The sequence below is a fragment of the Sebastes umbrosus genome, chromosome 5 (genome assembly GCF_015220745.1).
Source record: "Sebastes umbrosus isolate fSebUmb1 chromosome 5, fSebUmb1.pri, whole genome shotgun sequence".
NCBI classification, from domain to species: domain Eukaryota; kingdom Metazoa; phylum Chordata; class Actinopteri; order Perciformes; family Sebastidae; genus Sebastes; species Sebastes umbrosus.
In genome coordinates, this window is record NC_051273.1 from 36049753 (window position 1) to 36077591 (window position 27839).

Here is a 27839-nt window from a genome sequence, read left to right on the forward strand (position 1 = left end):
GTGTTTGTGCTACGTTAGCATCTGTAGCTCTGCTGGTAGCTTCGTGCTCACCATTGTTACACAGTTTATTTGTCGGTGAATAAATGCTACGAGGCTACAACTCCTCCGCTCAAGCGAGCTATAGACAGGAGCCAACTTCCTGTATCTGTAACTCCTGCTCAGACTCTCTTAAGATGGACCAGCTTTTCTCCTTTAAGTGACGGGTCTTTTAACCATTTTAACCGATGGCTTTAATCGGTTAAAATGCTTAATGTCGGTTAACGGTTAAACGGTTAATTATTAACATCCCTACATCCAACCGATTAATGTGAGAATCTCACATGATGACATTACGGTACGTCACAACTGCATTCTGAGCAGCACTCAAAAACATGAATGAAACACTTTCCAAAGAGTCCCTGATAAATGATAGTACCCTGGTATGGCACTATCACTGGCAAAGCAGTTATCATCACATCCACAGTAAAGGCATTGTTACTTTTATTCATAACTCTCAGGAAGCCACAGTTTTCACATTTCTACCTTCAAGCACCAAGACACAATCTTCTTCTTCTTAGATGCTTAAGCCCTTTTCAGATATGGAATATGTAACATTACTGTCTTCATCTTTCTGTTAAAGTGATAGCTTTGTGTCACTCAGACATAGTAGGTGTCTTTTACATAAATGTTCCTTACAACTTTATTCAGACATGAACGAAACAGCTGCGTTGCGCACGCAATATTTGGCATCAGGTGAGAGAAAGAGGGAGAAAAAAAGAGAGATAAGTTGTGCTTCCTCCAAGAAGTTCCTGGTAATTTAAGTCTATTAGACTAATTCTCAAGGAACTAAGAGGTTCCACTGTTGTCTGCATTTCCACCGCGGTCTAAAGACCTGCGAAGATTAGGCTAATTAGTCCACTGACGTATGAAAAAACTACATCAGATCACAGCAGTAAACACTCTCTGCAGCCTGCAGTTCAGTGTGTCTGCTTGTTCACACTAGAAAACACGCTGGAAAAAAAACATTTAGTCTCACTGCGACGATGTTTACTGCTGCATATATTTACTGATGCACATTGGATGTGATGATTGAAATGCAGCGGAGGAAAATGAAACTACAGTCTTCTCAGTAAATCACCTGTTGAGTGTTTGAGGGTTATTTATTTGTACTTTAGAACGTTAACGCCGTAACAATCAGAAAATAACTTTTCTTCCTCTCACTCACAGCACCGCCGAGCTGTGTTTTAACGCTCGCCCTCTCAGCTCGCCCTCTCAGCTCGCTCCCGCAGTCTATCTCTCCTTCTCTCTGTCTTTTTTAAAAGGAGTCGGAAAGCCAACGGCAAAGTGTAACTTTACTTTTAATGTTATCAAAGATTAAAATGGTCCTAAATGGATACTAGAGTACTTCCTTGTTTTATGAATGAAGCGGTACATGAGTCGAAGCAGCGGTGCTGTGTGTGTGTGTGTTCCACCAATCAGTGACGGTCATCCCTGCAAACTTCACCCAGAGAGTTCCTGTACTTTCAGAAAGTACTACCCCCCCCCCCCAACCAGGGCCTTTTGGGGGGTAAAAAGACCCCGGAAATGCAATGAGTTCCTCAAAAGGTTCCTACTTCCGGGGGAAAGTTCCTGCGGTCAAGAGGGGCTATAGAGAGAGGCTTCCAAATGTTGACAGCGAGGAAGAAGACAGTTTTTGTTCTCTCACAGGCTGCATCACTGATGAACTTGTTTTAGCAAGTGATCCCACTGACACACTGTCACTACTAGTTCTTAGATATTCAATTCTACTGCCTGTTCCATATCATCCTCTTCTGCTCTAGTGGCACAGCGAGGGGGAACAGTTTTATAGACTGATGTGATCTGAGAACTGAAAATTGTCTCTTTTATGGTGTTTCCTAGTTTATGAAACTGATTTTGTGTGCATGCTTCACCTTGTGCTGCTGCAGCCTTTACGTTAACCTGACAGCTTTCAATTCAGTCTTGTGTCAAGTTGAAGGTCTTATGGACATGCTACAAGTCCGACCCAGTAAGATTGCTATCTTGACTTTTGTAAAAGCGACCACAGTGCTTATTCAGACATGAGACAGGTTAAATTGGCATCACATTTACATAATAAGGTCTGAGAGGGGCTTTAGTGCTCTTCCAGAACAAACCATCAAAGCCTTCTGCTGTCAGTGAGCTAGGACTTGCTTTACTGCCATACATAGTCATACTTCATATACACAGTATACATACAGTATAGGGTTCTCACCTTATAGAGGGTGAATGTGCGTACGCTATACGTAGCCAGCTCCACAGTGTCCAGCATGGTCACCTGGATCATCCCATACGTCTCTGTGCCTCGACTGGGCCAGTACTGGTCACATTTCACCTGCACACAGACACACATCACCAACACTATTGTTACTGTTGAAGTTCTAGGGACAGCAGGAGGAGAGAAGGAGTGAGTGGTGAGGACCATTGGTATCTTTGGCTACTGTCTGAACTTTTACATTTTCTGAGTGCTAGTGACGGCTCCTAAGGTTGGTGATGTTGGCCAGATCATCCATCCATCCATCCATCCATCCATCCATCCAACACTTTGGTCTAAGGTGGAATATGATGACAACTACTCATCAGACTCATCAGAACTAGAATGGCCCTCCGCCAAGGTGCGTGAGTTTAAACAACAGATCCCAGCTCCCAGCTGGCGGTAGCGTGAGGTGGTCGGCTTGTTATTAACACGGTGTGTTTCCGTGTAACGTATCAGGGGATGCCTCTCTCATCCAGCAGCCTTGTTATGTCTGTATAACGTTACACTACGTTGTCTCTCATCCCGTCATCTACCACTTTGTTCTTTCTCACCGCGGACGGCCAGCTGCTCCCGCCGCTCCTCGATGTCTCGCCAAACATCCACACACGTATCTCTCTGCTCTCAGAAGGAGGAAGGAGGCGGGGTCACGCGTCATCAACACGTCATCAGTTCCACTGCGCATGTGTTAAACCCTGTGGTCTTAATGCTCAGGCTGATCGGAATCCTTAAAAAAATTCCTGAAAATCTAATGGATTGTTCATTGTGCTACACTCCACCCCTCCAAAACATTTCATTAAAATCCATCTCAAACTTTTGGAGTAATCCTGTTAACAGACGGACAGACGGACAAACAAACAAACAAATAAACAAACAACACCAGTGAAAACATAAGATAATCCTTCCAGGCCCTTGGCCTTGGCGGAGGAAATGAACAGTAAACAGCCTACACTTATGCTCCTACCCCTTCTCCATAACTCCAACTATTAACTCAATATTGATCATATATTCCTTTTTTTATTTCAGTTCCAACCTTGGTAATGAAGTGATGTTTTTCACCGGTTGTCCACGTTAGGTCAGATAATCCTTTATTATATGTTGATGTGGAGTGTTACAGCAGCAGAAGGACCTGCGGTATCTCTCTTTCACACAGAAGCAGAAGCAGCCTGTCGCTGAAGTAGCTCTTTAACAACGCACGGGGAGAGCATGTGACTTGGAAACATTGTAGTTTCACCACGGCAGACCCGCGTCACTTACATCCGCCGCCGTCGCATCACATTTATGGAGCCTTGGGTAAGTCAGATTATCTTAACACCACGGTTGTCCTTATGAATTCTCCCTCACATCTTTCCGTGATTTTTTTACTTTTCGACCGCAGCACCTACATTACCCACAATCCAACTGGACTGCTGACAGTTTGGTCAGAGATTCAGATGTGCTATGCTAGAAGCAGCTAATGTAGCCTGCAGCAGAGATGAGAAGCAGGCTACAGAGGTCTCGAACTCCACACCTGCAGATTTGTTTTACTTTTCAAACTTGTAGTCTTCAGCCCCAACTGACTCTGACTCAAGTGACATCACTTGAGGACATTTACCAGACTTCAACAGCTCCCTCTGGACACTAAAGGCTTTATACAACTTTTTTTCACACATGCAGTAGTTCTCCCCAACACCTGGAGACAGAGCTCCATGTGTAAATCTGTGGAGTTCCCCTTTAAGGAAGTAGTCAAACTGAGCTGTTGGATGGAGTGTGTTTAGGGTAGTGGACAGTGGGGGGGGGGGGGTTTAGAGCCTTTTCTTTGAAAACAGCTGTCTGCTGCTGCTTCACAGACAAAATGAGTTTAAATTAACACTAACACAGCATCCACTGGTTTCTTAATGAGCTCTTTGGACTCCCTCCTCGCTACTATTGAGAATGAAGAGTTATAGGGTGAGCAAACAGCAATATAATAGCTTAAATATACTACAAGTAAAATATACACATACACTTTAGGAGCGTTGTGATGCAATGCAAAAGGAACATTAAGTGAGAGAGATTTCAGATTAAAAAGACTGAGTCATAGAACAAATTGGTACAATCAGAGTGAGCCCTGTTAGCGTTGCTGGTGTTATTCCCCTATTGACTGTGGGGGGGGGGGGATGGATGTAGAGGATGACAGGGGGTGAAGCAGCATACATTTGGACATCAGTGCTGACTGGAGGGCACTGGTGGCTTGGCATAACAGATGGGGCGGGGCGGGGGGATTACGCTTCATAGTCCTGGGTGCGGGTGCGGTGTCAGTGTGGGGTGCGGGGGTTGTTGCGCAAGGCCTGTGGCCGAGTACAGGGCTAGGCGGCCTTTGGTCACTCACGTGACTCACGGGACTTATGAGTCATGTAACAATTTTTAGTTTCACACGGGACACGAACACCGGTCTCCTGGTTGAAAGTCTTGTGTTTGTTTGAACCCTCTACCACCCCTCTCGCCCATTCTGAACGGACTCTCACGCTATTAATACTACGTCACTCGCTCCGACCGTCGGATAACGCTCCAATTACATCGGAGTTAATTGAAAGCCCGGTTAGTCACATACTGTTGCTTAAGGGTGCCTCTGTGCGTTGGTTTCTGACCAAACAGCGGTATTTGACGAGTTGGGAGTGAGAATGGGTTACCTTGGTAGAGGGCTCCTAACCTTGCACAGCAGCTGGATTCCTCGCGATGTCACGAGATCATGTGAGAATCACAGGATCAAATATCACACGAAAATCCATCTTGTCCGGCTTCAGGTAATGTGTTTGCGTCTAGCAAGCCAGATCAGGGACCAATCAGCGTCCTGTGAGGAGCTACTGGGCAGCTACGGGTGTGGCCTTTGTGTGTGAGACCGCGAGACGATAGTGTAAGACGACGCGGAGAGGAAACTGTTGGTTCTGAATAACAACAATGGCATCATTTCCATCAGAACTGGAGAGTATTTCTTCACTGAAGGAAGAACACAGAACGGCACTGAAGGCGATGCTTTTGTTAGTTTGATTGACGGATGGTTCATCCACTCACCTGCCAAGTATTTTTTGAAAGTGCCTGCCCTTTTCAAAACAGTTTCCAATGACAGCTTCTCAGATGGTTGTGAAAAGGTTAGAGGGCTCAGCCTGTGCTTATAGAACCACGGTTACAATATCGTAACCGTGGCTCTAACTCACACAGGCTCCGCCCTCTACTGGACTCTATGGGTACAGTGGGTGGAGCCAGATGAATGCATGCCCAATCAAGCCATCCTCCTAACCACCTACCAAGACACCACTACACCACTGGCCGTGTGTACGTTAAAATAGTTTGTGATTGCTGTAATCATCCCTCGTCTCCATACTGGGAGGGATACCTTCATAGTGGGACTACAAAGTCAGAAATGGGGGACAAAGTCATTATGTGCTAAAATGTATTCAAAAGTTGTGTCACAGCTAAAATGAGGCCTCAGCAAGCAAGAGTTTACTGTGCTGTCTGAAATAGCCGTCTGCCTGTCATGTAGAAACCTTGACAGAGCAACAGATCAACTGTGATTTACTGCTCCTGCTATCACTGCAGCTCTAGTACAAGATTGATTTTTTCCATTTCATATTTTTTTCACAATTCAACCTGCTTGTGGCTGGCTCACTTTCGTGTCAACTGCAGGTTTTCCAGGTGGGCAATGATTGTACATCTACAGCATTAGATTGGCTGCTTTTAGGTAGTGGTAGTAACATTAGTTGTTATGTTTGAGTAGAGATTTATTTATTTTTTCACTGCCATGTAGATGCTTTTAACAACTTGAAAATACGGAGGCTGTTTTGTTTGTGGTTTTGTAAATGTTCAGCTATGGAAACCAGCTAGTAGCCTACTGCTACTGATGGATAAATAGATACTTCTAATTCCACTGTTACAGCAGCTTAGTAAAAAAGACAAAGATGCAAAGATGCAAAGTGCAAAAAACTATACAATACTTTTCGACGATAGCTTAAAAAAATACATTTTTATATGTGTAATGCTGTGAGGTGGACATCGTGCAAGTAGTGCAAAATGAAATGCTAAAATTTTTCCACGTGGACCCTATCTTTCAATGTGTTTGTGTCTAAGTGACTAATGGGGACAACATTCTCTCAGGCTGCAATCTGGTTCTATCGGGTCAAGCTGGCATCGTCATTTACGTCCACTAAAAGTGCTTGTTTTTACCATGACAGGCTGTCTGACATTATGGACAGAGTGTTGCAAAGAGAAGTCTCGTTGTGAAATCTGGCGAGGTGATGTGTTGCCGGAAGACAACAATCCCCCCAAAAAATCATGAGCCTCTGTGTCCTCCGGTGCTCCTAACGGCATCTGCAAAATTTCACAGACGGGAGGAAAACAACCAATCAGAGCCGAGCTGGAGCCTGCCGTCTCTGAGCAGCTGTCAATCACTCACAAACTCCGATCAAATGGTCACAGTAGGCAGCACTGATCAAATATGAATATTGTTACCCGGCAGCCATGTTGAGATCAGTTGGGGAAATACCAAGCACCGCCCACCAGCCGGAGCAAACTTTCTCATTTTACAGCTAAACAGTACACTACAAGATGATTCTGAGAACATCTGAGGAAAGAAATAGACATTACAGTAACAGAATATTGATTCATATTTGATCAGCGCTGTCTAGTTTTACCGTTTGATCGGAGTTCACGAGTGATTGACAGCTGCTGCCGTTGAATGAACAGTCAATAGGAACGCTCTCTCTCTCTGAAATGACCTGTGATTGGTCAAAGTCTCCCATCACGTGCTAGATTTTTTAAAGCCTGAAAACAGAGCCATGAGGAGGTGCCGAAATCTTGTTATCTCTCAGAACACTTAATGCTGAAAGGTTATTATGGTATTTTTCCCTAATGATGCCGAAAACATTCTGCCTACTGAAGCTTTAACCTGTTAACTAAACCCACAAGTCACCAAGCTCTCAGGATCACCCATTTCATAAGGCCAGGCAAATGAATATCGTTGTGGCATTTTATGGAATAATTAATAGAAAATCGCTTCATTGTTTTTTTCGTCCATGGTATTTGTATTGTGGGGTGAACCTAACACTGCACTGCATTGTTGATGACTACTCAAAACAATTTAGACTTGTTTCAAATGGTCTGTAAGTAATCACATGATTTTTAACATAGCTGCATTGCTTTTGGGACATGTAAACTGTGATGCACATCAGCAGAGACAGTCTGGTTATCAGCAGCAGCCATTACCTCGGCCGCCGGTTAGAGCATCTCATATTTCCTGTACCTCTGGTTGAACCACAGACGGGCGTTATTGGCTCCGGCAGAGGGCTGATGGTCTCTGTCACAAATAATGATGGCACACCACTGTGGCACTCAGTTCTGCCCCTTGGTTGTGGAGTTATTAACAGTGTGAAAGAGGGCTGGAATCATTACTCATATGAAAACAGTGCCTGCCCTGCTATAGCTCTCATCTGCCACGTGATTGGCTGTGAATGCCCCATACCTCATGTCCACCAGCAGGGTGAGGCTGTTGCAGAGCCAATCCCATCTATACCACTGGAACTAGTGAACTAGACACAGAGCACATCACTTTACTGATGTATGGGACACTCTTCTTCCAGCCCCTCCCGTCTTGCATTCTGTCCCCCTATTTGCATTTTGTTGCTTTATGTCCTATTGTGTGAGAAGGGACAGCCCCCCCATTCAGACAAGAATCGCTCAAAAAGTATAACTTGTCGCTCTTATTTTTTTTTAAATTATGAGTTGCAGCAAGAGTAGCTGAAGATGATGATATATATTTTTTGTGTGTACATAGTGTTTCTTTACATCGGTGCGCTTTCACCCAGCTCGGCGGGTCAGGGACGGCCACTCAGCAGCGGCCTTGTTGGAGGATCCCCTCGGGGGAACTCTACCTGGCGCTGGCTGGCCTTTGCCGGGTGTATTTCCTCCATAGTGGTGCGCCGCGACCGGCTCTAGGTTGGCTTGGAAAGGCCCAGGGTGAAGGTGGCGCTTTACAGCACCCCTCTCCTGGACCTCGCCGCTTAGTGCTCGCTTTGCCATCTTGCCACCAGGATTCCCTGCTCGACTGTCGACACCGGCGGACTGTGTGTGGCGATGTCGGCAAACCCATCCGACCCATCTTGAAACATGGACCCCTCTCGTTCGCCACGCTTTGTGGGGGTAACTTTCTTTGGTGTCATCACCATTCATATCTATACAACCAATGTGTTTATAATCAAACTGTTTACAAGAGCAGAAAGTTCTTCATACATCAAGCCTCTTAATTCTGCTCTCAAAGTGCACCAAATTGATGCATTTATAAAATGCTCTTTCTAAATTCATGATGTTTGCAAAGTCAATGAGCAATCTTGTTAAATAACCGTGATATGATTTTTGCCTTAATCAAGCAGCCCTACCACCCACATGCTGATATTGCAGGCCACTGTGAGGTCACCCGCCTGAACCAATCGCACGACCGCAACTTGTCAGATGGCTACATTTATTTTTTATATTATTTTTTGCTACATTTAATGACATATTTATTTATTTATCGAGTCATTTATTTATTTATCTTTGATTTTAACTAAAGTGTGTTTGGGTTTTAAAAAGGTGACCTTTGTTTGAATGAAAGAAGGTGGATGAAAGGGTTAAATTATAATGAAATATCTATTACTTCTACGGAAAAACTGAGCTTGCTCTATGTATTTATGTATGTATGTACGGGTATTTTTATTTTTTATTTTTTTTTAGCTTTTCATATCATTCTGTAGCTTCCCAATGATGTTCCTTATGTATTCAAATCTGAACAAAATTTGGTTGAAATACGTATCTTTTAGTTTCTAAATGGTATTTTCCCAAGTGCCTCTAAAAACTATTTCCCACGTGACCTGACGTAGGTTTCTACATGATGACACTGCTACAAATTCACTATACATCCATATAGTCAGTCTATCTAACGTTACATAGCTACTGTCACTTAGATGGCGGTTGGCACACTCCCAGTTAGGAGAAGCAGACAGGAGTACCGGCACAGAAGCTAACCAATGTACTGCTGTGGACACCACGTTAGTTCGGATTCGGAAGTCACAAAAGCAAACTAACCGATGGATGCAGCGGTAGACCAGCAACTCCTGTGTTCTGCAAGGTAAAATTACTGTTTGTGTGAATGGAGTCTGGTGGCTTTGAAGATAGCGACATAACTTCAGCTCCCCGCCCGTGGTAAAAATATTATAAATATAGCATGCATTCATATTATTGTTTTTTTTTTTAAGTTAGCCAAAATGCGTTTTCAGCTGCTCCCACCCACAGCTGCTTTACCTCGCCGTCAGACAGCCCTTTCTGACGGGGAACTGAAGCCGTTATATCACTCTCTTCAAAGCCACCAGACTCCATTCACAAAAACAGTCATTTTACCTCGCAGAACGTGGTATACATACAACCACTTCAAAAAATCCAAACTAAACCTTTCCCTTCAGTTATTTCCAAATTTAGCACAGCTAACTTTGACTCAGCTGGTGCTAGCATTCACATTATTCATTACTTTATTAATTAGCTTACTTTGGTAACCAATGTCACTGCTTTTTGCTAACGGCTGAGTGGGCGTTTCCATTTGAAAAAAATGGAAAAAAATGCCCTTTAAAGCCTGTTGTTCTTCTTCTTTGACAAATGCACTGTAAACCAAGGTCATTGTCATCACAGTATCATTTGGACTATTTCTCAACATGAGAGGCTCACCCGTGACTTCTCCTCTAGGCGGGTCATCATAATGATGGTGCAGGTCCTCTGCTCCCAAACCATCCTCCAGAAGTCACTCAGCGTCTCCGGCAGCGGCCCCTGTGTGGCAATGTAAGCATTCTGCTTCCTGTAGCCATCAATGTAGTTGGCGTTGACGTAGTCGCTTCCTGGAACTCCTGCAGAGAGGAAAAAGTTGGACAAAGTTAGAAAACAAATTAAAAGGGGAGCCAATCAGAAAACAGTGGGGGTTCTTATTAAAATATGCTGAAACACAGGTAAGTTTAAATAAAGGCCTGGTTCTCTCTGTGGTTGAGGTAAATCAAGACCCCCCATCACTATTTGAGAATGAGGTGTGTAAAGTCGTCCTCACCATCCACAGGTGTGAGGATGACCCTGGAGTGGTCGTAGGCAATAACATTTGCATAGCGGTTCTTTGGCTTGTTGACCTCCAGGTTGGAGTGCTCCCAGGTGAACTGCTGTCCTGGATCTACAGACTGGCACACAGAGGAGGGGGAGAGTGGGAGAGAGGGATATACAAATGTGGGAGGGAGAGAGAGCAGGTAAGCATTTATTACAATAGTGCCTATTCTTCTCAGCTTTTTAAAGCCTGTCAGAGCTTGGAGCGAAGAGTCCAGACCAATAAATGTGACACAGACACTAATTTGTCATCCCTCCCCCAGCCTGAGGCTCTATAATATGAAAAGCGCTGGATGATCTTTAAGCCCCCTGGATACACACTGGACTCCTAAATCCCTTTCAGCCTTCCACCTACCAGCTCGTTGCCTGATATTAACAAAGAACAGATCCAGTGATGAAGGGAAAGCTATTTAGGGACAATGGTCGTAGCGGTGTGTTTCCCCGCAGCATACATTAGGTTGAGTGATTGATGTGGGACCACTAGCTTTATACCAACAGTGACCAGATACAGATTTGTGGTAGATGTTATTTCTCAATATAGCCAAAAATGACAGGGAATAAAATAGTGGTAACTCATTTGAGATTGGGTGACGCACCAGAACTATGGGAAGCAGCCTCACATTTTGATCCACATGTGGGCGTGTCTGTGGGCATCTGACTTTTCCTCTAGCTCCATCATAAGGTCAAAATTTCCCATTGTCCAATAAAGTGAGAACCTCTTCTGGGTCAAATTGACCGTTATAAGCGGATGATTATTAGAACCAAATGTTTGCAACCACAGTGCCTCACAGTGCTGCTAACATGGCTGTAGACTCACAGAGCCCTATCGTACAACCCGCGTAAAGCGGCGCACAGTGCAGCGCAACTGTCATTGCTAGTTTCAAATGCAGTTGTCATTTTCACGTCCAGCGCCCACGTTGTGTAAATAGCAAACATACTTGTACGCCCATCTATGCGCCCATGGGCGTGTTGGTCTTAAAATGAGGTGTGGTCAGGCGCTTTGTTGCCGCATTGCTATCTTGAGGCAGCAGGAAGCGATTGCCCCATTGACCAACAACAACTTGGTCTAAAGTCTTGTACAGTGTTTTCCTGCTATTTAAAGGGTGCATTATACACAAAGTAAGATGCCTCTACATAGGCAGGTTGACAACATGCGTACACTCTGCTTGTTGCACACACAGGGACGCGCAGCAACGCTCCTCCTCCTCCTCAGTTACATAGGTTATCGGTGCATTTGCTCATATGCAGTCAAATGGAGTTGTTGATGGGACAGAGGATTGGAAGATGGCGGAGGCAGAGGGTCCACCGACCAAGGACCAGATACCTTTTCTTTCCCTCCCTTCACAATATGCCACAGCAACATTAATTCAGCACCCCGTCAATGGACAGTGACAAATGGTAAACAGAGTGCCCTCCTAATCAGGAGACAGAATATGAAACTCATCAATATAAGACATTCTAGGGAAGTACCGAATAGTTGGAAGCTTCGAGGCTTCATTCATAATGTTGACATTCAAATTCTACATCAACATTCAAATGCTGTGCAGCTTCTTTTTTTATGTGTATTTATTCAGTTGCAGATAAAGATTAGGCTACCCTAATATTATTTGTGTTATATTATTTGTAGGATTAGATTCCAGTGGTGGCTGCATGGTTACTTCCGATTTGTGTGATCCAAACATTTCCAGAGCGTTGTAGTCCAAAAGTCAACATTTATTGAAAAAAGATAGATGTAATCATTTTCAAAATTCACATGTTTTTATCTCACAAAAATATTCTGCAGCAATCCATATTTGTTGGCGTTTAGCCTTTCAAAAACATTTTCACTGCGGAAAACTGTTCGCTTCTCCTATTTGACGAATCCGCCATTTAAATAGCAAGTTTCAGGCGCACCTGGCTTCTAAAGGGAACGGGAGATGACACTCTTGATGGGTTTAATAAATGTTACGCCCAAAACACATCTATGATTAAGAGACTGAATACATTACAACCCCTTTGCACCTTGCACCTTACTTTGTGCCCAGATTATGTGCCATTAAAATGGTAAAAGTGGAGTTGGACACGATCTAAATGCACCTGCTCCATGCACTTTAGACCATGCGCTATAGATCGTTTAAATAGGGCCCTCAGTCTTGAAATTTATAGATAAGCTGCATATTTTATGGACAACAGGGTGTACTCATTGCGTTCCCAGGGCTATTTACATAGACATTTTATAAATATTCTACACTTATTTTTTCTTTGCTTCAATAAATCATTTTATTTGAGTATCTTTTCAATTGCTAGAGCAAAGCTTTAGTGTGTAACAGACGACTCAAACTGCAGAAGTTCTCATTTTTATGCGATTCTTTCGGTCTCCACACAAAATAAACGTGGCGTTAGAACAGATGCGGATTTAGTAGAAGTAGAAGTAGAAGTAACAAGAAACCACTTAATTTACGCACACAGATCGACAAAGACATCACACATCTCAAACACATCCTCCATAATAATACCCTGGTTTCTTTCTCCCAGTAGATCCAAAAGCATTGGGAACAAACAATTTCTGGAAAATTTGCAACTAAAATCATCTAACAAATCAAACAAACTGTGACATTATGGCCACCAAACTAGATATTTCTCCCTCAACCTCAGAGTTAGTTAACATCCCTTCCTCAAAAAAACAAAACAACAATTTTGCAAAAACATCTACTTCATGACAAAAAAATGACAACCTACAACTCATACAGAATAAAATACTCCACAGAACTCACTTCACTGGGCAAAACATGTTTAAAATGGGATTCCCATCAGAAATCTGTTCACATTGCACACACAACAGCCCGGATAGCTATGTTCAAACCACCTGGCACTGCACACCTACCCATTCAAGACATTTGGAAAGAATCACAGAGTCACTTTTCATCTAACGGACCAGCCCAGTCGCACAGCAAATCGTGAAATAGTCCAAAAATGTGTGTACATAGACACAAATTTCACATTTTTTTCGTGATGGCCAGCACAAAATCAATACATGTGAAATCCATGTAATTGTGAACCGGGAAGTATAGAGAGCGGTGAACGCTGTGTAGAGAGGAGGTCTGGGTGGATGGGTGGGTCAAAAAACACCGCCCAGGAGACCGGTGTTCGTGTCTCGTGTGAAACCACAAGTCAAAGTCGATTTATTTTTCACATAACTTCTGTACTTAAGTTACAGCACTTATTTTAACCAAAACTGAGATATTTTCCTAAACCTAACCAAGTAGTTTGTTGCCTAAGCCTAACCAAATCGATCTTTTCCTCAACCTAACTAAGTAGTTTGTTGCCTAAGCCTAACCAAGTCGATCTTTTCCTAAACCTAACTAAGTAGTGTGTTGCCCAAGCCTAACCAAGTCTATCTTTTCCTAACCCTAACTAAGTACTTTGTTGCCCAAGCCTAACCAAGTCTATCTTTTCCTAAACCTAACTAAGTAGTTTGTTGCCTAAGCCTAACCAAGTCGATCTTTTCCTAAACCTAACTAAGTAGTTTGTTGCCTAAGCCTAACCAAATCGATTTTTTCCTACACCTAACTAAGTAGTTTGCTGCCTAAGCCGAACCAAGGTGATCTTTTCCTAAGCCTAACTAAGTAGATTTATTTAGAAGACTGGAGCGGAAATTGACGCATGCGTCACGTGTTACTGAACATTCATAGGAAAACACAAAAAATACATTGTTTAAAGTCGCGCTGAGCATAACGAAAAAAAAATTGCGAAATTTGTGTCTATGTACACAAATCAAATAGATTAAATGTCATGACTATTTTCACAAACTGCCGTGAGACTGTGTTGTATGCACAACTAACATAGCCTTCTCCTATTTGTGAACTGAGCTGTATTCACTGTTCTTGTCTTCCTCGTGTTGTTCGTGCTTTGTCTTTTGTCTTGCAATAAAAAAAAAAGACGGTGAAATATGCTTCTCTAAATAGTATATTCTACTTCTATTCTATCTATTTGTACTCTTAAATCATTGCTGTATGTGAGATAGAAAGCCATTCCTGTGACCCAGTGATGGGAGTGTGTGTCCTGATGGGAGCTGTTTTCACTATGCTGCCTGATGATTGGTCTCTATCGATTGCCGGCTGTGAATGCAGGCGCAGGTTTAGCTGAATAATGACACGCTGAAGATTGTTATTCATGATTGACCTTTCACGCTTCTACTAATCTCGCATCATCTGGAAAACAAACACACACCCGTATTCACACACACACACACACACACACACACACACACACACGTGCTGGAAAATGCGGCTGCGGAGAGGACTCTAATATCCTGCTGCTTTTCCTCCTGACTGGCTGGACGGCGGCTCACCGCCTCCCCCCAGTCTACAACTGATAATAATGACAACGGAGAAAGAGGTTGAATGCACATCTTATTTAACAGCCTGTTAGGTAAGGCTTCCACCGCTCTGCACTGACAAACCACTCACATTACTGCTAATGTGCTCCGCCGACGTGGAGATCACTTACCGAGTATGTCAGTGTAATCACACTCAGGGAGCTGCGGTTCCACCAACGAAAAACAAAGCAGGTAAACACAGAGAGAGGAACAGCCGGGCGTGAAGCATGTGGATTTGTGTATGACAGAGTTCAGAACCTGCTGCCACATTCACTGGGTTCAGAATAATAATTTACTTTGATTTAATACACATTACATGAGTCCTTATTGACTGCTCTTAACACTAAACCTCACTAACTACTCCGCACACCTTTTCATCTATCTTACGGCACGCTGTCATGACGATCACATTCACTTTGGTCAGTGTTGTTTAAATTAAACATAAAATAACATAAAAACAAACTATTATCTGATGCTTTGTGTGCCTTCGATTGTTGGCATCAAATGTATGCTGATATAGAAGAAACATAATTCTAACTCTAATTTCCTGTACCTTGTACACACAAATACAAATGTACTGACCATATGTATGTCTGTGATACTTCGGTATCAACCTGTCAATCACAAGTTAGCCCCGCCCTAAAGCATACCCTGCTTTATGGTCTATTTGACTCTAAATGGGACCATCATTTACTAAATGAACATCATGCTGTATTGAAGAAAACTTGAAACTAGCGATTGAGACCATAAACTCATGTTTACAATGTTTACTGAGGTAATAAATCAAGAGAGAAGTAGGCTCATTTTCTCATAGACTTCTATACAATCAGACTTCCTTATGCAACCAGAGGAGTCGCCCCCTGCTGGCTGTCAGAAAGAATGCAGGTTTAAGGCACTTCTGCATTGGTTTCAGTTATCAGGCTACATCCAAACTAATTGGTTTTCTTAACGTTTGCTACATTAATGCCTAGCCTCCACACTAGCCCCTAAAACTATCCGCTTCTTGTTTGGGTCTTATCAGTGATGGCGTGTCCTTCCCTGATTCGTCACGCCCTATCACGTGAAACTTTTCCGGAAGAAAACAAACAACATCTGTTGTGTTCTTTGTCGCGTTGAACGCCTTATACTCGTGTGTTTCCAGTAACAGCTCCACCTCGTCGCCATTGCTGTACTTCCTTCATGGAATTTTCTGCAACTTAACAACCAACTGCTGCTGCTTCCTGTTTACACCGGCACACACATGCCCAGTGTACGTGAATGGTCATGTGATGAACGTTTTCAGGCGTGGTAGTATGGACGGAGATTCATTCTGAAACGGCCCTAAAACGCTTGTCTGGATCGTTTTCCTTTTAAAACAGTGTTTTTAAAGGAAAACATGTTAGTGTGGATGTAGTGTCAGACCTAGAGGTAGCCCACTGGTGTGTCCCACTGGCCAGCTAATCGCCGCCGCTCTGAACTGCTCTCATAAGTCGGTTAAAGCTGATAACACCGTCCCAACCAACGGCCTTGTCTCGGAAGCACCCACCCTCAAGTTCCCCCCCACGTTAAAACTGTTAGCGCTGTCAGCACTGATGCCGTTGTTTACACTGTTTGTGCTGTTAGCACTGTTAGCTGCCAGCCACCGGCACAGCCGTCGCCATGTTGAGAGCTGTGTGGAGGCAATCCCCCAATCATGGATATGCTCTGAATTTTCACTTTAGCACCTTTAAATATCACAACACAAATGAGAGCTGCAGCCAGACAATGCAGATATGAAACAGAGAGCCGTGTCAGGGAGCCCTGAGGCCCACTTAACTGCCAAAACTAAGTTTTGCTAGTGCAAACCAGCTTTTACTCATTTGATACGGCTAAGAAATAGATGTAATCATTATAATGTGATGAAGAGAATTACTGTTATAGAGGCCATATGCAGTATATGAAGTGGTCTCCCCAAACAGACTGGCTCATTCATCAGATGTAACAAGCTGTGAGATCCTCTGGCAGGTCTCATTTTAAACACAGCCATTATCAGCTTTTCATTTCAAGCCCTGCTGCTCTTACTATAGACTAATGGCTGCTAGCTGCAATGCAACAGGACGCAGGAGGACATACAACGTGTGTGTGTGTGTGTGTGTGTGTGCGTGTGTGTGTGCGTGTGTGTGTGTGTGTGTGAGAGACCTAAGGCCTTGGTCATTGATAGTCTCCAGATCAAAGTTTATTGAGTTCTACAGTATCAGATGCCTGCAGAGCATCAGCTGCTGTGACTGTTGGTTGTATTCTTGATTACATGTGTTCTCTGGATTTGGAGGTGGCTAATCACTGTGTCCCTCAGGGTGTCTTGTAGAGAATGCTGTGAGAATACATGGTGCTGGAGCTGTTGCTGTGAGGCATCCAGTCCTTGTATGGGCAGAGCAAGAGTTGAGTCCATCTCCTCGGCAGGAAGTCAGGCCTGTTCTCAGCGGGTGTTGGACTCTGCCAGGGTTATGCCTTGTCACTGATACGGTTTGTGATATTAATGGGCAGAATGTTAAGGCACTGCCGTGGGACAGGAGTGTGTGGTATGTTTCTAGTTCCAAAAACAACAGCCTGAATTAAAGGATCAATATGTAATATATTTACTGTAATACATCAGAAAAGGACCATGATATGTCATCAGAGATTAAGGAAACATGCTGAAGGTAACCCTCAAATTGCGAAAAGTTGCGCTAACTGCTATCAACCGCTCCAGTGTTTTGAATTTGGACTACAGTGCCCATTTCAATCGCTAGATGTCAGTGCAACATATTGGTCCTTTAATCATCAGGTATTGATTTTCATTATTAGTAAATACAAGTAAGCATGTTCTCCGATGTAGACGCACTTGATATCGAAACTAGGGCTGTCAAAGTTAACACGACAATAACGCGTTAACGCAAATTCGTTCTAACGCCACTAATTTCTTTAACGCATAAATGCAACTTGCGATTTTTAGGTTGTAGAGTGAGGATACTGGCACATTATGAAACTAGAAAAAACCTAAGAAATCAATCGGTACCAATCATGTCATAGCCTACTAGCTTGTCGTGAAGGAGGCTAAATAAGGCGTCAAACTTGCGCTAAATTTTGGTGAGGAAAAACTGGCATGGCCATTTTCAAAGGGTTCCCTTGACCTCTGACCTCCAGATATGTGAATGTAAATGGGTTCTTTGGGTACCCACGAGTCTCCCCTTTACAGACATACCCACTTTATGATAATCACATGCAGTTTGGGGCAAGTCATAGTCAAATCAGCACACTGACACACTGACAGCTGTTGTTGCCTGTTGGGCTGCAGTTTGACATGTTATGATTGGAGCATATTTTTTATGCTAAATGCAGTACCTGTGAGGGTTTCTGGACAATATCTGTCATTGTTTTGTGTTGTTAAATAATTTGCAGTAATAAATATATACATACATTTGCATAAAGCAGTATATTTCTCCACTCCCACGTTGATAAGAGGATTAAATACTAGACAAATCTCCCTTTAAGGTTCATTTTGAACGGATAAAAAATGTGTGATTAATTTGCGATTAACTATTTGAATTGATTGACAGCCGTAGTTGAAAAGTCTTCTGATAAAATTAAATTAATAAAATCAACGAATTAAATCTGTGTGTGCCAGTACACTGTGGACGTAATCTCTGAAGTCTCTCCTGTTATAAGCATACTCATCATTGGAGATTTGGCTTAGTATCATCCGATCTCACACATTTCATTTGTTTCATTTGAATATTCCTCTTTAGACATGTTTTGTTTGAAGCAAAGCTCACCAACATGTTCTAAACTGAATTGAATGTTATCTTGTTTGATAAACGCTACAACATGTCTCCACAGTGTTCCCTCCATTTAACCATATTGCGTAAGAGAAAAGGTAGAAAAGTTGATTCAGCTGCTGTTTCATAATTTATATGCCCCCTTCCTTCTGGGGTGCATAAACAGTGCACCCATCTGTCCTGGTTTATCCGCTTGGAAATTCACCACTTTAAATGCAAATTACCTTCCTTTGTAGGACATCAACAAGCCATAATCCTTCTCTGGCTTTTACAGTAGGTAAAAGCCACTGGGATATTATTCTTGGAAAGGAGGCAGAGATTTATGCATTCTTAACAGCATCCTTTTTTTTTCTTTTTTTTTACCAATGCTGAACTTTAACTCTGCACTGGTAAGCCAGCTCGATACATGAGTAGAAACACATCAGGGAAAATGTACTGTGTCAGGCATTTTAATAAGAAAATACAATGTTGATTTTCCAGCATGGGAAAAATATATATTTCTCCCTGGCCTGACAGAACAAAATGCAATCCAACATCACTATGTAGCACAAAAAAAGAAACCTGTAGGGTCAATAGAATAAACTGTATACTATATATTTTGTACCTCTCCTCCCTGATCACAGTCTCTAAACGCTCTAATGAAACCTGTGTCACCTTGCCACAAGGAGCTCACCCACACACAACTATTTCAGAAGTCTGGCTTTCAGTGGACAGTTTTACAGTCCTTGAGTTGCTATTTCAGAGGCATTTTACTCTGACACGAAGAAATAAATGTAGCATTTATCTTTCTTCTTTGGCACTAAAATGCTCTCGTAAAAAGAAGAAAAACAAAAGACAAGTTTACAAGCTTTAAAAATATCAAGAAATTGTGAATATTGACTTTTAAGAAAAATAACAGGGGTGTGAGACAATTGCACCATATAATAATTAAGTGAAAGGATTTTCATTAAGTTGTGGGAATGGCAAAAAAAAGGTCAAAATCGAAGCATCAGAGGCTGACATTTTGTCCCTAACATGGATCAAGCTCCAAAATTGCTGGATCCTAAATTTCCCATAATGCAGCTCTGAAGAGTATTTTCATTGGACCGTCCCTGGCTGGTAAACACCAATGTCTATCAAACACCACACTTTCTGTAGCTGTTTAGTTTGTAGCCTCTGAGCCCAAACCGACAGCCTAATGATCTTTTAAAGCTATTGCAAAATATTAAACAACTGGTGTAAAAATACATTTTACATATACGCTTCGAAAGTGTAACGAACTTTGATAGAAGGTAACTTATTTTTGCCATTGAGTTTGTCAAATTTGTCAGTTTTCACTTTTTAGAGATTTAGATTCTAGTTTGTCTGAGTTTATTTTGTAAAGAGTAAAACAGTCTAATCTGATCCTTGTGTCTTCATATTGCTGCTTTATACAGGACGAGTATGGTGGAGTGCCTGTGGACACATAGCTCCATCATGAGAGAAGACTACGTGACTCATCTGAGACACATATAGAAAGACTAGGGCTGTCAAAGTTAACGTGATAATACCGCTTTTTTAAAGCTAGAGTGAAGATCCTGGCATTATATAAAACTAGAAAAACCTAAGAAATCCATCAGTACTGACCATGTCATATTAGCTTGTCGTGAAGGAGGTTGAATAACGCTCCAAACTTACGCTAAATTTTGTCGAGGAAAAAATGTCATGGACATTTTCGAAGGGGTCCCTTGACCTCTGACCTCCAGATATGTGAATGTAAATGGGTTCTATGGGTACCCACGAGTCTCCCCTTTACAGACATGCCCACTTTATGATAATCACATGCAGTTTGGGGCAAGTCATAGTCAAGTCAGCACACTGACACACTGACAGCTGTTGTTGCCTGTTGGGCTGCAGTTTGCCATGTTATGATTGGAGCATATTGTTTTATGCTAAATGCAGTACCTGTGAGGGTTTCTGGACAAAATCTGTCATTGTTTTGTGTTGTTCATTGATTTCCAATAATACGTAAATATGTACATACATTTGCATAAAGCAGCATATTCGTCCACTCCCATGTTGATAAGATTATTAAATACTTGACTAATCTCCCTTTAAGGTACATTTTGAACAGATACAAAAACATTTTAAAATTAATTTGTGATTAATCGCGATTAACTATGGACAATCATGATAAATCACAATTCATATTTGAATCGATTGACAGCCTTACTAAATGTATTTTGTAAAGAGTAAGGCATTCTAATCAGAGCCTTTATGAGCTGTATCATGTAATTGTGTCTTCATATTGCTGCTTTGTATAGGAAGAGTATGGTGGAGTGCCTGTGGACACACATCTCCATCATGAGAGAAGACTACGTGACTCAACTGAGACACATGTAAAAATACACAATATAGTCTCCATCATGTAACTTTCTCCAAATTAGAAAGATTAAAGCTTTCTGGAGGACTTTAACTCAAAGCAATGCATGCTGGGAAGTATATGCTAACAATGATTCTAAACTTAATTTCATGACATAACATTTAATCAACTCATCATTTGAAGTTACAAGACTTGACCTTATGAACATAAATGTATCTAATTACACATTTCACTACTACAAACAGGTTGATGAAACCTTCTGACTTTACATTGTGAATTATGTTTTGAGGAAACGTATTTGTCGTGGATTATGTTTTTTTTTTTACGCATCACAAATAATTTTGTAATGATAGTCCTTGGAAGTCCACATTGGAGGAGGTCTGGGGGGGTCGGATGGGTCCAAAAACACAGGACTTTCACCCAGGAGACCACTGTTCGTGTCCGTGTTCGTGCAGAGGACCAGCCCTACAGACGCAAAAGTCTGTCACTGAGTGACTGACTGACTGACTGACTGAGTGAGTGATGAAGTTACAGGATTGGTCGGCCGACTGTTGGAGTTTCCTCATTGGCTGTTGCTCTTTCAAAATGAAAAGGCGGGGAACAATTATGTGTTTACGTTATCTGGGGAGCGTGTCAGCGGTTCAGTGTATCATTACATAGTGCTGTTGTTGTGCATGTGCTATTGTTTATGTTCGTTTAAGTTACGTTATGTTGTGCTTCGAATTGTGTTAACCTGCATTCACACCAAGAGCCAAGCAAATTTTCACCTTTCTTTCCTCCAGCAGCCATGGATGAAATAACCACTGATGCTGCTTTGTACAGGTTGAGGAAGTCCCAGATATGTCAGAAAACCAAACGCCGTCGTGTCTGGGTTCATAACGTCACCCGGCGGCGAGCTGTATTCACATATAGCGCCACTGAACTGACTATCTAGCAAGCCCCACGTCGTTACTGCGGTATGAACCCAAAATAAACAGACTGTTCTGTAATTTGATTGCAATAAACGGATCAAAATGATGCTGAAATAACGACATAATGATGTTGATTTGTAAAAAGACCAAATTCATGCTTTGTCAGATCTGTCCGCAACACGACAAGCAAACAACTTTTAAAATGCTTGTTTTCTGAACAGAGTTCGGATCGATCAAAGCCAGGTTATGCTAACATTGTAGCTACTTCATCAACACTCAACATAACGTCATCCAGGCATAAATACGGCAGCGACGTTGTTGTAAACGGATCAAAAGTGAAGCCGAAATAACTACATAATGATGCTGATTAGTAAAAAGTCTGAATTCATGCTTTGTCAGGTCTGTCCGCAAGACGACAAGAAAACAACTTTTAAAATGCTTGTTTTCTGTTCGGATTGATCAGTGCCAGGCTATGATAACATCGTAGCTGCTCCATTAACACTCCATCTAGAAATAAATACGGCAGCAACGATGTCAGTGACGAAAGCGGGAGAATCTCAACGCTGATAATCTATTGCGACGTATGTATATATTGTTGCACACCACTGATATGACGAATGCTTTTAATACACATACTTTAATAAAAATCTGAAATACGTTTAACCTTGCATACTGTATGTCATGCTAATACCTTTTCACCTTGTATAAAATGTATGATATACTGACTAGTAGATGTTACCATTTACTATTACTGAATGTCATTTGCTTCATTATAAGTTGTCTTTCAATCAAACATTAAGATATAAGTGGAAAAAACTGTTCACAAAACATTATAGACATGACCACTGACTATTGGTGTAACAATTTAGCCACAAATTCACATATTGACCATCTATGGTCCAGCATATACTCGGTTTTGACCGAATCTTGTTTCTTACTAAATCAAACCAAGTACTTTTGTTGCGTTTCTTTTTTGTTTTATTTCAATTCACAACATTAACCATGTGTTTAAAACTGTTTAACATTGTTATTTGGGAAAAAAATACGTTTCCCTCAAAACATAATTGAGAATGCAGTTTAGTTGTAGGGGAACGTCATTTTGCAGGAGACAGGGTTGATTTCAGAGAACTGGTCAGTTCTCAAACACCACAGGAATGAACCTTTTCCTATTATTTCTTTGTGTTTCCTCAGAAAACTAGCATTTCATACATAACATACATTGTCGCCACAAAACAAAAGACTTTGAATATGGCTGAAAAGTAGGGATGCACCAATTCATCGGGCGAACATCGGCCGATACCGACGTTCGCCTCGTTGACTGCAATCGGCAAATAAGATTAGATTCACCAATGGCAGTGGCCGATGTTTATGTGTTGTGTTGAATTAATTTGTTGCTGGTTAAATGTTGTGTTGTTAGCTGCTGAGTTAATTATCGTTCATGTCTATGTAGAGCGAGCACACACGAGCGACAGGATGCTGAGTTTTGTTGACTTAATGGCCACAGGTGTCGCTGTTAACAAGACATTTCTGATTCTTACATGGAGTCCCTTTAAACATCGGTATTGGTATCGGCCCATAATTTTGCAGTCGGTGCATCCCTCCTAAAAAGTGTGTTGCTTCATTTGAAAGCCATGCATGAGAGCAGGAAGTTACCTCGTACTCCTGAGAGAAGCGTAGACCGTCGTTGGCCTTGAGTCTCTCTATGTAGTCTGCCAGGTCACAGATAGCAGTGGGAGGATGTTCCCTCATCCCTGCAGCGAGAAGCGGAGTGGTGAGTACAGTCCATCGCATCGCATGCACACACGCACGCACGCACACACATACACACCATAACCACACTGGTGATGTGAGCATCAATGAGCATGCTGATTGGTTAAAGAAATCCCATAAAGCAATAGAGAGGTGAAGTTCTGGTGAACCACCATGGGACCTTATTTCGGAAAAAATACGTATGGTAGTCAACGGAGAGAGATAAATATTTTTTTGAGCCCGTTTGAATTGCGCCACGAATCACACAGATGATGTTTGTCAATTTAAAAGATAATTTTGTAAGTCAAGAATGTCTCAGTTTGTTGTAAAACTGTTGAATTATCAGACTGTGAAAATATATAATTAGATCAAATAAAACACATTAGGTAAGCTAATGTTTCATTTGTGCGTGGAACATAGCTATGTTAGCTAGCTAGCTAGTGTTGGAGACGTATGTTGTGCGAGACTAGAGATGTAGTTCACTGAGCGGTTTTGAACAAAACTAAATGATACCACGGCAAACTGAGAATGTCTTGACTTGCAAAATTATCTTTTAAATTGACAAAAATCATGTGTGATTCATGGTGCAATTCAAACGGGAACAAAAAAATATTTGTTTCTCGCCGTTGATTATCGTACATATGTTTTCTGAAAAACAGGTCCCATGGGGTCCACCGGAAGGGGCGGGACTTCGCCTCTATAAGTGAGTGGAAAGGGGTGTAAGACTGTCATCTTACACTATTTGTTTCAATATTGATTTCTTTTTATGTCTTTCTACTGTATTTCATTTCAAATCAGTGTGAATGGCTGATATGGACAGACCATCAGTGAGGGTGATGGGGTTAAATAAGAGGGCTCTAGTTCAAATGGGTGCTGTGTAAAGGGAGGCGGGAATGGGAGGAAACATTAGTAAAACACAAGAGGGATGAAAACTAACTTGGAGTATTCGGGCAAGTGAGGGCACTGGAACCTGCGGGGGAAAGACCAGGCGAAACAAACAGAACAGGGGTCAGTTAGGAGAAGACAGAGAAAAGAAAAGAACACAGGAAGCACTGAGAAAGGAACTGTATGTTTTGTATCATGTATCTGTTAAGTATCTCCTTATATTCATTCCATCTTAGTACAGATGAAGTGACTTCAGTTTAGCCGTGCCAGGGCTGTTGGTAATGTTGGTCATTGGTTGTTGGTCAGGTGGTCAGTCCACCACCTAAAGGCATGCTCACATTATGTTTACGTTCACTGAAATTTACCCACACTTGTTCCCAAAAAAGGATGTCATGTTGGGTATTAGCAAATACCTAAAAAAGCTCCTTAGATAGATTAAACTGTTGCTGAAGTTGCAGAAAAAAATTGCAGAAAGTTGCAAAAAAGGAAAATAAAATACCGTCCTGAAATATATCTCCAATAACCTTAAAGGGTGACTTTGGTATTTTTCAACCTGGACCCCTAATCCCCATGTTTTGTGTCTTAGTGACTAATGGGGACAACCATTTTTGAAATCGGTCCAGTATTGAGAGAGAACGCTGCAGCCGCTAAACGGGATGCTTCGTGAGCTGGACGGGCGATGTAATCGCTCGGGGGCTACTCCTCATTGTCAGTTTACATCCACTAAAAAGTGCTTGTTTTTGCCATGACAGGCTCAGATTGTTATTAATACATTATCCATCTGAAATACATCACATGACAGGCAGATTTCCTCGTTTTTTCACCGTGTGGTTTCTGTGGTTGCCATGGTCACGCAGCGAGCCGTCGAGTTTAGCCATCATCAACTCAGACGGCTGCAGATATACAGTATGTGCTATATCGTAGGAGGCAGCAGTAAGTGACTAAAGCGCCTTTAATCCTGATAATTCCGTCAGAACAGCTGTGTAAAGAATTCACTCAAGGTAGCAAAACCACGTAGTAAAAATACTTTCATTACAAGTAAATGATGTTTAAAATACCTTCCAAATGACAAAGTAAGACTAGACTTCCATATGAGTCTTTACTAAACAGCAGGGCTGAATTAACACGTCAGCCTCTAACACACAAAGCAATGGCAAGATGTTTTAACATCTATTAGCTAAGCTTGACTATCCGGAATTAACATTAGAGATACATTTATATACACCGGCATTTTGATTAGTCGTAATTACACTGTGACTAGTCAGAATTCGTATTCAAAATATCTATAATATCATTCTGACTAGTCAAAACAACATGCGATATCTGCAGTGATGTCAATGAAAACAACTCATCATATGTCCTGAATGACAATTGCAGATATCTGTAATTCAGTTTTGACTAACCTAAATAACAGTTATAGATATCTCAAACGCCATTATGACTAGTCAGAGTTGTTGTGCATGAGGTTGCTCATGCAAAGCTTCCTATTGGATATTGGCCCAACAAAGCATCAGAACAGTGTTAGCAGAGGCTTTTGCTGTTGTAGATCAGATAGTTAGGAATGCCATGAAATAGAAAGAGCTTATCATCAAGGACTTGTTTGAAGAAAGAAAACAAGAGCTTTGTTCGCTTGAGAGTTGTGGTAGAAATTTACAGCGTATTGTAGATTTATTGTCTCCAGACACACTTTATAAATTAACTCACGGCTGCAGTGCAGCGCTAGAGTATGTTTGAATAGCTTCCGCCTCCCACTTGCCCTTGCTGCTGACGTAATTACAGACATCTGCAACGTCATTCTGACTAGTCAAAATTTAATTTAAAGGGACTGTTTGTAAGAATCATAAATTGCTTGTTCGTTGCCGTTAAGTCAACGAAAGTCGGCGTCCTGTTGCTCGCGCTCGCTCTACATAGACATGAACGAGCATCGGTCAAAACAGTGAGGTGACACACGTCAGCTAAAAGCACAATATCACTCTATATTTCAGCTGCTTGGCAGTAATGTTAGCTGACCAGACTAAGGTCTCTCCATGAATCAATGCTGATACTGGTACTTATTTCTGCACACACCTCCACTGTACATTCACTAGATATTCTCAGAGCTAAACTAACTCTTCTGCAGTGTGGAGTGTGCGCGCATGCACGTGAGAGGTGGAGCGATAGAGCGAGTGAGAACGAGCGCGGTGTGTGAGTGAAGGCAGGCAGAGGAAGCAGAGGAGCAGAGTACAGCAGAGACTCCGGCCCTGGAGACCAAAGCTAAAGTCTCCCTTGTGTCTTCTGGCCGCGGTCGGGGGGGCTGAAGCAGGAAGAGTTGACACTGTTTTGCAATACGGGCTTCACTAGATAGAACTTTGCAGTTTTGGTGCTTCCGTGTAGTTTGTGTCGGAACAGCGTAGCCACACGCGAGCGCGCATGGGAAACCGACGCGCAATGATTTATAAGAGTGTAAGTGTAAGAAGTTACAAACAGTCCCTTTAAAGGTCCCCTATTATGCTCATCTTCAGGTTCACACTTGTATTTTGTGTTTCTACTAGAACATGTTTACATGCTGTAATGTTCAAAAAAACTTTATTTTCCTCATACTGTCTGCTTGAATATACCTGTATTCACCCTCTGTCTGAAATGCTCCGTTTTAGTGCATTGCAACGGAATTGCAACTGCTAGCAATTGCAATTGGGTTGCTAGGCAACAGCTTGGGTCCATGTTTACTTCCTGTCAGCTGATGTTATTTACATACACTGCAACAGGAAATATACTAATGGGACACATTTAAAATGTTTATCTTTAAAACCGTGTAACGGTCTATATAGTGTATATTTGTGACATCACAAATGGACAAAAACCCTAACGGCTTGTTTCAAACGCACAATTTCTGCATACGGGCTGTGAGTATTTCTCCATATATTGAGAGTTTTGATAGTTTAACAGGATTTATAAAGCACTTAAACCTGCTTTATAATATAAAAGACATGGAAATCTCTCTTTTTACAATGGGATTTTAAGATATCTAAAAAGGGCAATGTAGATATCTTGAATTGAGGGGAATTAAAGATATCTTGAACTGGAATTATGACTAGTCAGAATTCAAAGCATGAGGTTGACGTGCTTGAACACACCTCACTAAAGATCTTTGCTCGCCAAGTCCGTTTGTTTTCATATGCGTTTTTTTAATCCGTCATCCGATAAAAATTGTTACACCCAGAAAACTTACACACTGAGGCTGATGTGTTTTATTTTTCTATTTGTTGCAAAAATTCGCAATACAAGACAAAACTGAGTTAATTACTTTGGTGCGATGGATAGCGCTAGTCCCAAACGGGGCTAATGAATGAATGACATTAGCAAGAAGCTAACGTTTAGCTGCTTCAAGCACAATCACCACCGTCTAATCTTTCCTACATAATTTGTCTTACAACCATCCCTGATTCCAAGC

General features: G+C 41.9%; 1 protein-coding gene and 1 long non-coding RNA gene across 8 annotated transcripts in view; one reads left to right on the top strand and one right to left on the bottom strand.

The window, feature by feature from the left end:
* The window catches only part of ptprfa (protein tyrosine phosphatase receptor type Fa), a 454009-nt gene that overhangs the window by 24495 nt on the left and 401675 nt on the right, over nt 1-27839 (bottom strand). For all 7 annotated transcript variants that reach the window (XM_037768968.1, XM_037768972.1, XM_037768971.1 and 4 more), the window contains 5 exons: nt 24462-24494; nt 23429-23526; nt 10347-10470; nt 9977-10152; nt 2231-2350 (listed from right to left, as the gene is read on the bottom strand). In XM_037768968.1, the coding sequence (XP_037624896.1) occupies nt 2231-2350; nt 9977-10152; nt 10347-10470; nt 23429-23526; nt 24462-24494 (551 nt within the window). The remainder of the gene's footprint in view (nt 1-2230; nt 2351-9976; nt 10153-10346; nt 10471-23428; nt 23527-24461; nt 24495-27839) is intronic.
* Nucleotides 8131-24806, top strand: LOC119487922. The gene is made up of 3 exons (XR_005206816.1): nt 8131-9295; nt 11379-11383; nt 24796-24806. It is a non-coding gene; the product is annotated as an uncharacterized LOC119487922 (long non-coding RNA).